Source organism: Salmo trutta, chromosome 26 (genome assembly GCF_901001165.1).
Source record: "Salmo trutta chromosome 26, fSalTru1.1, whole genome shotgun sequence".
In the NCBI taxonomy this organism is placed as follows: Eukaryota; Metazoa; Chordata; class Actinopteri; order Salmoniformes; family Salmonidae; genus Salmo; species Salmo trutta.
The window spans coordinates 18,049,829-18,061,012 of NC_042982.1; the positions used below are offsets into that span (position 1 = coordinate 18,049,829).

An 11,184-nucleotide genomic window follows, 5' to 3' on the forward strand; every position below is an offset into this window, starting at 1 on the left:
ACCTTCCACACAACACCTGAAAGACATTCTCACATAGCTTCTACAACCTCAAAATAAACAATTGTTTAGGAGTAGATCTCATGATAGATAGATGTATGTTTGCAGAAGCAGACGCTGTATTCACTGCCATGCTAAAACACTAGGCTACTGCTTGGTCATACATTCAAATCTAAATAGCAACTCATGATCATTAAAACCACAGTACAGTCAGTGTTCACCTGCATCCACTTACTCACACACAAAATATAAGACACTACTCCTCAATTCCTCGAATGCAGATGATGTCTGTACAGTTATGAGAACCAAAAATATATACTGAACAAAAATCTAAACGCAACATGCAACAATTTCAAAGATTTTACTGAGTTACAGTTAAGAATTTTCAATTGAAATAAATTCATTAGGCCCTAATCTATGTATTTCACATGACTGGGCAGGGGTGCAGCCATGGAGGGCATAGGCCCACCCACTGGGGAGCCGTGCCCCCCCCCCTCAAACGATCCTTCATGTGAAGAAGCCGGATGTAGAGGTCCTGGGATGGAGTGGTTACACGTAGTCTGTGGTTCTGAGGCTGGTTGGATGTACTGCTAAATTCTCTAAAACAATGTTGGAGGCAGCTTATGGTAGAGAAATGAACATTCAATTCTCTGGTAGACATTCCTGCAGTCAGCATGCCAATTACACGCTCCCTCAAAACTTGAGTCATCTGTGGCATTGTGTTGTGTGACAAAAGTGCACATTTTAAAGTGGACATTTATTGTCCCCAGGACAAGGTGCACCTGTGTAATGATCATGTTGTTTAATCAGCTTCTTGACATGTCACACCTGTCAGGGGGATGTATTATCTTGGCAAAGGAGAAATGCACACTAACAGAGATGTAAACAAATTTGTGCCCAAAATTTGAGAGAAATAAGCTTTTTGTGCATATGGAAAATGTCTGGTATTTCTTACTTCAGCTCATGAAACATGCGACCAACACTTTACATGTTGCATTTATATTTTTGTTCAGTGTATGTTTCATACTTGAGCAGTTAAGTTGTGTAGTTCCAGTGGTCACCAGAATGAGTGGGAATGAGCTGGTCAGGTGAGGACACAGGAACAACAGTCTTAGTCAGGATGATCGAAATACTGACTCATCTTTCACGTTACATCACCCTCTTCCACTTTTTACACATTCAGTTCCTCCTCTTGTTTTCCTCCCCGTTTTCCTTTGCTTATTCTTGTGCGTTCACACCTTGTGTGTGTGTGACTGGGTGAGTGTCTGTGCCTGTGTGTCTGGGTGAGTGTCTGTGCCTGTGTGTCTGGGTGAGTGTCTGTGTGTGTGTGTGTGTGTGTGTGTGTGTGTGTGTGTGTGTGTACTTATGTGCCTCTGTGTGAGTGTCTGTGTGTTACTCCTCTGTGATGGTGTGGAGGGTACTGGGTGTCCGTAGTTCCGTTCGGACATTCCCACTGGAGATGGACCAGACGTCGCTGAGCTCTGCCGGGCAAAGGATAGGGGTTAGAGATCAGGGGCGTGGTAGTTGGAAATCAGGTCAGCGATTGGTGCAGGTTTCATGTGTGGGTTGAGGTCCAATGGTTTGGGGTTTGGGAATGGTTCATGGGAGGTTCAGTGGTTCATGCAGGTTTCAAGGGTTGAGAACCAGATGGTTCATGGGAGGTTCATTGGTTCATGCAGGGTTCACGAGTTGAGTGGTTCATGGGTTAAGGTCCAGAGGGAGGGAGATGAGGGTTCTAGTGGGAGACTCTGAGTGGAAGGGATTCCATCGACCCCTCCCTGACTCCACTGGATCTAAGGCACAGACAGAACACAGAATAATTTACACCGGCATTCCAAGTAAAAGATCAAATCATCCTGGAGGTGCACGGATGTACACTGCCTTAAAAATGCACTAACATACTGCCTCTGATGAAACAGGCTCTGTAATGTTATGAGTCCAACAAACTAGAGGGTTAGAACACCATGGGCACTGAGCAGAGATTATTTTAGAATTTGAATTGAATGTCAGAAACAAACAGCTAATCCAGCTCATAAACTGTACAGATATGCAAGAGATTAAAATGTTGGTGCACTTTTAAGTATATGTGCCTGTGTTTCCACAAGTCGGAGACTAGTCCAATGGGAGAGGGCTATAGTGATGTACAGTATTTAGTATGATATTGTTGTTGTCCTTACCGGTCCGGAACTTGCTATAAGGCCCGGTTTTGTGTGTCTGCCGACTGCCTGACCAGAAGTGTAAGCCTCGCTCACGCCACCTGTAGGACAGGGAGAAATAGCACACTTCACACACACATACAGACACACCTTTACCTAACTAACCCATTATATTTTCCACTGTAATCATCTCACTCACACACCTTTGACATGTATGTAGAAACGTGTGAACTCACCAGTGGAATATGAAGATGCAGACGATAAGAGCAGCAGAGACCAGGTCAGTCAAAACCCACATCACACTGTACTGCTCTGGAGTCTGTAGGGGTGGGGAAACACGTGAAGACATTAGTGTGTGTTTGTGTGTGCGTCTCACCATAACGAGAACCGGTATGTGTGTGTGAGGTGTGTGTGTGTGTCTCACCATGATGAATAGCAGTGTGTGTTTGTGTGTGCGTCTCACCATAACGAGAATCGGTATGTGTGTGTGAGGTGTGTGTGTGTCTCACCATGATGAATAGCAGTGTGTGTGTGTGTGTGTCACAGGAGGCTGCTGAGGGGAGGACGGCTCATAATAATGGCTGGAACGAAGAAAATGGAATGGTATCAACCACATTACTATGCGCTTGTCCTCCCCAAATAAGGTGCGGCCAACCTCCTGTGGTGTGAGCGTGTGTCTCACCACAAGGAGCAGCGGTGTGTGTATATCTCTCAGCAGCATGTTGTTGGTGGTAACAGAGGATGCTCCACTGCACCAGGCCAGAGAGTAGAGCCACGGCTGGTTCACTACATACAGGTTCACACTGATGTTCACCGACCTGTACTTACTGAAACACACACGTACATGGTGGGTGAGGAGAGAGACGTTTTATAGTACATCGTGTGTGTGTGGGTGTACCTGACGTGTTGCAGAGACATGGTGCTGTAGTGCAGGTTGAGGGAAGTGATGTGGTTGTCCTGTAGTTCCTGAATAGAGGCAGTCTGTCCTGCTGTCTGTTGCAGCTCTGGATCCACCTGCTGTATCTCCTCTCTCTGATCTGATGGCAGCCACAGCACCTACACACACACACACAATCTTAAAAAAGTCTGTCCCTTAAAAGAGCATGGCGGCAGGCCTTTCTAACATGGTCCTGTAACATGGTTCCCCCCATCCCCCCCCAGCCACACACATACCTGGCTGGAGTTGATGTGTGTGTGTATGAGGTCCAGGGTGATGTTGAGGTAGTTGTCTCTATAAGGGTGTCCAGGAGGAGGCTGTCTCAGGTCAAACAACACTGTCCTGCCCGTCCGATTCGCTACGTCCAGAACTTCAGCCAGGGAGGGAACAGTCTGATTGGCAGCTAGCGCTCGCTGCTCTGGAGACAGAGAGGACACCGTGCCAAAAGGATCCCACTGGGAGGGAGGGAGAGAGAGAGAGAGAGAGTGATGGTTAAAATAGGTCTGTAATACAGCTACTAACTAACCCATGGCGCTGAAGTCAGCTACTGTGTGTGTGTGTCGCCATTCAAAAGTGTGAGTGTCCTTACAGAGAGGAACCAGGCCCCAGCGTTGAGCAGCTTTACATCAGACCAGGTGAACAGGGCAGCAGGTGTGTGTGTTCTGTTAGGAAACACCTCCTCTACGTTAGTGGTCCTCTGCAGGGTGAGGTCATGCATCACAAACGGAACGCCATCAGCACTAGGAGAGAGAGGAAGAGAAAGGGGAGGGGAGAGATTAGGTCCTGCCGTTCACATGGTCAAGACAGACATGTGTGGCAGGTCTCAGGTGAAGATACACTAGGTCTGCTAGCTAAGGTCCTGCTAGCTAAGGTCCAGCTAGCTAAGGTCCTGCTAGCTAAGGTCCTGCTAGCTAAGGTCCAGCTAGCTAAGGTCCAGCTAGCTAAGGTCCAGCTAGCTAAGGTCCTGCTAGCTAAGGTCCAGCTAGCTAAGGTCCAGCTAGCTAAGGTCCTGCTAGCTAAGGTCCTGCTAGCTAAGGTCCTGCTAGCTAAGGTCCTGCTAACAGGCCCGGTCCAAATACATGTACTATTTTAAATCTTTCAAATACTTTGAGCGTTTGCTTTAGCCTTCCTGGAGTGCCTGATGGGCGGTTCCTTTACACCAGGCTAACTCCATTACACCCTCCCAGCTTCTCAAGCCCAGCTAAAGTATCTGAAATGATTTTAAATAGTATTTGAGTCCAGGTCTGCATGCTAAATGCTAATGCTAAAGGCCACATAGAAAACACAGCCAGCGCCAGGCTAGCAGGCCTGGACAGGAGTACTAACCTCTAACTGGATTAGTTAGGCTGTAATCACATTAACTGGGAGGAGTGGAGGGACTCTAACGCTAATGTCTGATCTCTAGGATTAGTACAAGGCTAGCCAGGACAGGACAAGGCAGGACAGGGGTCAAAGCTAGCCAGGACATGGGGCTATTACAGGGATCAGAAGGGGACAGACAGACAAGACAGAAAAACAAGACAGACAAAACAAGACAGACAGAGGGGTGTGTACCTTATAGTGATGTCAGTCTCCAGCCCGTCCACTCCAGCCTCCACTGCACTCTCAAAAGACATTAGAGTGTTCTCTGGAGCAAGCTGTTAGAGGACAGATAAGCACGCACACACCAAGGTATGTGAGCGGAGCGAGGAGCGGAGCGTTCCCAATTTGACAAGAGTCTGGTGCGAGATTCCCAACGGCTGGAGCGTCAGCCTTCTCGCCAGCTCCAATTTTGCCTCCAGTAGCGCTCACTTCACAAGCTCAGAGAATGCCCGGCCCAGCATGCATTTGTAGTATACTTGTGTGCTGCTATAGCCCCTTGCTTTAGCTACTGTCATGGAGTTCACAAAATATTTTCATAAAGAAACTGATAGAACACACAGGTGCTAAATCAATGTGATAAAGATTAGGACCAAGAGCAAGAGAGGAAAGGGAAAGGGGGATACCTAGTCAGTTGTACAACTGAATCCATTCAACTGAAATGTGTCTTCCACATTTAACCCAGAGTGCAGTGATGTAGTGTCCACAATTAAATAATCATTGTGGAATCTGAAAAGACAAGCATCCTGAAGCATGATGGTGTACATACTACGTACACATGCTAAAAGAAAAGAACGACTAGGTGGATAGATAACTAAGTGTGTCATTGTAGCAAAGTATTTATAAACTAAACATCAGATCTCTTAAATGTTGCGTTCATTTCCGTTCTATTATCGACTCAATAGGCCATAATTGATTTTGACTCAATAGGCCATAATTGATTTTGACTCAATAGGCCATAATTGATTTTGACTCAATAGGCCATAATTGATTTTGACTCAATAGGCCATAATTGATTTTGACTCAATAGGCCATAATTGATTTTGACTCAATAGGCCATAATTGATTTTGACTCAATAGGCCATAATTGATTTTGACTCAATAGGCCTGGCATATTGCCACTGTCAAGGAGCTTTCCATATTGGTTGGGCTATTTTGCCTAAAATCCTTTAGGCCTACCTATAGGAACATAAAAACAACACCTCTGCATCTCCGGCCAGCCTGCCAAGAGTGGCCAAAAGGGTGTTAATCATCCCCAGTGGCTCTGCAAGTGTAGAGAGAATATTCTCCGCTGCTGGCCGGCTCTCCAGGCACCATCACATGAGCCTTAAGACAGACTCTGGCCAAACTCCTGTTTCTAAAAATCAATTCTAAAAATGAATTCAAAGGCACTAATAAGTCATTTTTCATTTAAATTCTATTTCATTCTAAGTTACAGCCTATATGCACAATTTATAGACTATAATGATTTAATAAAACAAAATGTTGTTTAAATGCTGAGCGCTTTATGTCCCCACCAGCCTATTGTGTCGCACCAATAAATGTTTCACAATGTATTTCTTTGTAGAATAGCCTTGAAATAATTGTATTCATATAGCCTAGATAATGTCTGGCTCCTGACCTATTTAGTGTTTATATGCTGTTTAATGTGACATGTAGCCTATTTGAAACGATGTTCGCTTCTTACATTTACCTTTTCATGTTTATTAAACGACTTTTCATTCAAATCATATGGTTTGGTTTCAACACGTAAAAAACAATTGTTAGGTCCAAGTAGTCACAAAAATAGATGGGTGTTGATTCAATTGTGATTTTAATGAATAGAGCGAATTTGGAGTGGCAGTTTTTTTTCCTGTGAGCGCGGAGTGGTTTTTAGCGGAGCGGTAGGAAAGGACAAGGAGCGCTGGAGCGGTGCGCTGCTCCATGAGCGATGAGCGAGATTTCCAACACAAGGGCATCAAAAATGCACGGTGCCAGACTTTATTCTAATCAGGAACTCTCTCTCTGACTCTCTAAAGTAACATGAGGCCAGAGCCTCTGTGTTAAAGTAATGTCACTGGATTTACTATAGGAACGTTTCTGTGCCATCCTGTATCTTGTATGTGGTAGTATTGATTGATAGTGATAATATTGCTAATGATGTTATTGATAGTGATAATATTGACAATAATGTTATATATAGATAGTGATAATATTGATAATAATGTTATATATAGATAGTGATAATATTGATAATGAAGTTATTGATAGATATTGATAATAATGTTATATATAGATAGTGATAATATTGATAATGAAGTTATTGATAGAGAGTGATAATGTTGATAATAATGTTATATATAGATAGTGATAATATTGATAATAATGTTATATATAGATAGTGATAATATTGATAATAATGTTATATATAGATAGTGATAATATTGATAATGATGTTATTGATAGTGATAATATTGATAATGAAGTTATTGATAGATAGTGATAATATTGATAATGAAGTTATTGATAGATAGTGATAATATTGATAATGAAGTTATTGATAGATGTTGATAATAATGTTATATATAGATAGTGATAATATTGATAACAATGTTATATATAGTGATAATATTGATAATGTTATTGATAGATATTGATAATGAAGTTATTGATAGATGTTGATAATACTGTTATATATAGATAGTGATAATATTGATAATGATGTTATTGATATATAGATATGTACCATGGGAGCTCCTCTGTGTCCGAGGAGTGTTGGTTTGGGTCCCAGGGTTCCAGCTTCTCTGATGCAGGGAGAATACATGGCCAGAGGAACCAGGTACAGACTGAACAATACACTCAGGTACACACCCAACAGACACACCTGATGCACTAGAGAGAGAGATAGCGAGAGAGCGAGAGAGCCATAGAGAGCGAGAGAGTGAGAGAGAGCCATTGAGAGCGAGAGAGCCATAGATGAAGAGAGCGCGAGACAGAGAGAGACCATATTTCACAACAACCTCATACTGGAACAGGCTCTAGCAGAGATCCAGTGTTCTAATTCTAGTTATACAAGTCTTAATGATGAAATCAGAGCTTAAAGGGGCAATCTGTGATTGCTACATCCAATTTATTTACCCATTGATTTCTTGAATGATTTATAAATGCCTCATGAATGTATAAACGCTTGGTCTATGAATCTGGTAAGAGTGGTTACATTTCTCCAGCCCCATCCCTTAGCTGTTTACCACAATAGGTGACGGGAATCGCTTTGTTATTGTGTGAATCGCAGATTGCCCCTTTAATCAGACTACTGTACACCTGACACAGCTTAAGTGTGTGTGTGTGTCATTATCCTCCACAGAGAGGCCAGACATGAGTCAGCTAGTCCACCTACAGCTTCACGTCACCACGACAACTCAGAACAGTGACCATGGAGATGACAGAGAAACAAGAGAGAGTGAGAGATAGAGGGAAAAGAGAGAGAGCGAAGCACAGTGTGCGTCATCAAATCAAATTAAATTTTTACATACACATGTTTAGCAGATGGTATTGCGGGTGTAGTGAAATGCTTGTGTTTCTAGGTCCAACAGTGCAGTAATATCTAACAATTCACAACAATACACAAAATGTCAGGTTTACAACTCTGAAAAGGTCCCTCTCAGTCTCAGTCAACAGGGGTTGCGTTCTTCTGCTCAGATGTTGCATGCGTCAACCAATGGTTGTGTGCCACATCATTGACTGTGCAGTTGGGCACCAGGTTGCTATAGCATAGATGTGGTTAGCTGATACATAAAATACCTATCCAGGCTTTGAAAAATCTGGCATTTGTCCACAACGTCTGAGCAGGGGAACACGACCAGAACCTGGACTTGTTTTACAGCAGCCAATCGGAGCACTTACCTCTCTTGTTCATGCGAAAAAAGTGCAGCGCTATTGGCCAGGACAGGAGAGTCATAAATAAAACCCCGCCTACATGAAGAAAGGGGGCTGTGACCTAGCCAATAGAGAAGGGGAGACAGCGAAAGGTTCATATCACAATGCAGACAACTGAACATACACATTTCACATTGTTACTTTGGGTCGCTTGATTTTATTGGTCTGTGTATGTGTGAGTGACGGCTAGACTGGCCAACCTGCAGGGAGAGGAGGAGGGTCTTCCACTCTTTACTCCACACCTCAGACAGAACAGCCGTGGCACTGACAGCAAATGCCAGGGTCACCACAATCCCCATCTAACACAGAAAAATATCAAAGGACTAATCAACATGTGTGTCATCCTGATCAGGCTGTGCTTCTTCACAGATGATGTATGTGAGTGTGTGTGAATTAGAGGCTGCTGCCCTATATACATAGACTTGAAATCACTGGCCACTTTAGTAATTGGAACACTAGTCACTTTAATAATGTTTACATAGCTTGCATTACTCATCTCATATGTATATACTGTATTCTGTTCTATTCTACTGTATCTTAGTCTATGCTGCTCTGACATTGCTCGTCCAAATATTTATATATTCTTAATTCCATTCCTTTACTTTAGATTGTGTGTATTATTAGATATTACTTGTTAGATATTACATCACTATTGGAGCTAGAAACACAAGCATTTCGCTACACCCACAATAACATCTGCTAAATATGTGTATGTGACCAATACAATGTGATTTGATTTGACTGTGTGCTGTACTCCATGGAGGATGGGAGATACCTTGTGACTCCAGTGAAGGTACAGCCTCTGTCCCTCAGACAGTAAACACACTGCCAGTACCTGCATGACAACAACAAAGAGATGTAGATGAACAGAGCAGCAGTAGTACAGTTGTATAGTAATGTAGTAGTACTGAAGAGAGCAGCAGCAGTACAGTGGTATAGTAATGTAGTAGTACTGAAGAGAGCAGCAACAGTACAGTGGTATAGTAATGTAGTAGTACTGAAGAGAGCAGCAGCAGTACATTGGTATAGTAATGTAGTAGTACTGAAGAGAGCAGCAGCAGTACAGTGGTATAGTAATGTAGTAGTACTGAAGAGAGCAGCAGCAGTACAGTGATATAGTAATGTAGTAGTACTGAAGAGACCAGCAACAGTAGTATAGAATTTGTATAGTGATAGTACTATAGTTCTCACCAGCAGCAGAGCAGCAGCAATAGAATAGTAATAATATTATAGTAATAATATTATAGTAATAGTATTAATAAGTATAGTATGTAGTATGTATGTATAGTAGTATTACTAGTTCTCACCAGCAGCAGAGAGATGTAGGCGATACGAGTAGCAGTAGTTGCACAGTAGTAGTAACAGTAGAAATACTATAGTAATATCAGTAGTATAAGTATAGTAGTATTTATAGTAGTAGTACTAGTTCTCACCAGCAGCAGAGAGATGTAGGTGAACAGAGCAGCAGCAACAACCAGCAGCACCAGAGACCAGGGGAACCAGAATCCCAGAGTCTCAAAGTTAAACCTGTAATACATACATATAGTACAATCTGTGCATGTGTGGTGTGTGTGTGTGTGTGTATATATGCACGTGTGGTGCGTGTGTGTCTGTGCATGCATGCTTGCGTGCATGTGTGGTGTGTGTGTCGTACACATGTGTTTGTGTGTCGTGCGTGCATGTGCGTGACCCACCAATCAAAATCATTGTAATCGTTGTGAGCCTGGCTCCAGAAGTAGAGGAACAGAGAGGAGAGGAGGAAGGTCAGGACCAGAAGGACCACGCTCCCACACTCCACCTGGAGGAGAGAGAGAAGGAAGAAGAGAGGGGGGAGAGAGAAGGGAGAGGGAATGAGAAGGGGAGAGACACGAGGGGGGGTAGAGGGAGAGTGGGGGGGTCAGAGAGAGAGAGGCAGTAAAATAAAGAGTCATTTTTCCTATAAAGGGTTAGATCAGTAACATTAACAACACACACTGCAGTATGTCAGCAGAGAGAATCAATACTCAGCACGTGCCCAGTCCACTCTGCACTATCAGCAAACTCCCCACATACTGTTTCAGATAACGTTCTAGCTTTAGTCAGTGTTTCAGATAACGTTCTAGCTTTAGTCAGTGTTTCAGATAACGTTCTAGCTTTAGTCAGGGTTTCAGATAACGTTCTAGCTTTAGTCAGTGTTTCAGATAACATTCTAGCTTTAGTCAGTGTTTCAGATAACGTTCTAGCTTTAGTCAGTGTTTCAGATAACGTTCTAGCTTTAGTCAGTGTTTCAGATAACGTTCTAGCTTTAGTCAGTGTTTCAGATAACGTTCTAGCTTTAGTCAGTGTTTCAGATAACATTCTAGCTTTAGTCAGTGTTTCAGATAACATTCTAGCTTTAGCCAGGGTTTCAGATAACGTTCTAGCTTTAGTCAGTGTTTCAGATAACGTTCTAGCTTTAGCCAGTGTTTCAGATAACGTTCTAGCTTTAGCCAGGGTTTCAGATAACGTTCTAGCTTTAGTCAGTGTTTCAGATAACGTTCTAGCTTTAGTCAGTGTTTCAGATAACGTTCTAGCTTTAGTCAGTGTTTCAGATAACGTTCTAGCTTTAGCCACGGTTTCAGATAACGTTCTAGCTTTAGTCAGTGTTTCAGATAACGTTCTAGCTTTAGTCAGTGTTTCAGATAACGTTCTAGCTTTAGTCAGTGTTTCAGATAACGTTCTAGCTTTAGTCAGTGTTTCAGATAACATTCTAGCTTTAGTCAGTGTTTCAGATAACATTCTAGCTTTAGTCAGGGTTTCAGATAACGTTCTAGCTTTAGTCAGTGTTTCAGATAACGTTCT

At 42.8% G+C, this 11,184-nt stretch overlaps 1 protein-coding gene across 3 annotated transcripts; it reads right to left on the reverse strand.

The window, feature by feature from the left end:
• Positions 1-1,183: 1,183 nt before the first annotated feature.
• LOC115163306 (glycerophosphodiester phosphodiesterase domain-containing protein 5) lies at positions 1,184-9,834 on the reverse strand. Of its 3 annotated transcripts, none has more exons than XM_029715079.1 (13): positions 9,798-9,834; positions 9,140-9,199; positions 8,565-8,663; positions 8,332-8,425; positions 7,175-7,320; positions 4,645-4,727; positions 3,680-3,830; positions 3,327-3,545; positions 3,052-3,209; positions 2,836-2,980; positions 2,390-2,472; positions 2,175-2,254; positions 1,184-1,478 (listed from the first exon to the last, which is right to left on the reverse strand). In XM_029715079.1, exons 3-13 carry the CDS (start codon positions 8,661-8,663, stop codon positions 1,390-1,392), a joined length of 1,347 nt encoding a protein of 448 aa, XP_029570939.1. In that variant the 5' UTR covers positions 9,140-9,199; positions 9,798-9,834; the 3' UTR covers positions 1,184-1,389. The 3 variants fall into 3 exon arrangements, with proteins under 3 accessions (XP_029570939.1, XP_029570937.1, XP_029570938.1); XM_029715077.1 differs by lacking the exon at positions 9,798-9,834 and adding an exon at positions 9,672-9,685 and having other exon boundaries at positions 1,350-1,790; XM_029715078.1 differs by lacking the exon at positions 9,798-9,834 and adding an exon at positions 9,556-9,560 and having other exon boundaries at positions 1,350-1,790.
• Between the last annotated feature and the right edge of the window lie 1,350 nt (positions 9,835-11,184).

What these genes read in the sequence shown, in the direction of transcription:
- LOC115163306 (XM_029715077.1), bottom strand. Translation starts at nt 8,663, where the DNA reads ATGGGGATTGTGGTGACCCTGGCATTTGCTGTCAGTGCCACGGCTGTT. An exon ending in GACACAGAGGAGCTCCCATG is followed by an intron (nt 4,728 to 7,174) that starts GTACATATCTAT and finishes GTCCTCTAACAG; the next exon opens with CTTGCTCCAGAGAACACTCT. An exon ending in ATGTCTCTGCAACACGTCAG is followed by an intron (nt 2,981 to 3,051) that starts GTACACCCACAC and finishes TGTGTGTTTCAG; the next exon opens with TAAGTACAGGTCGGTGAACA.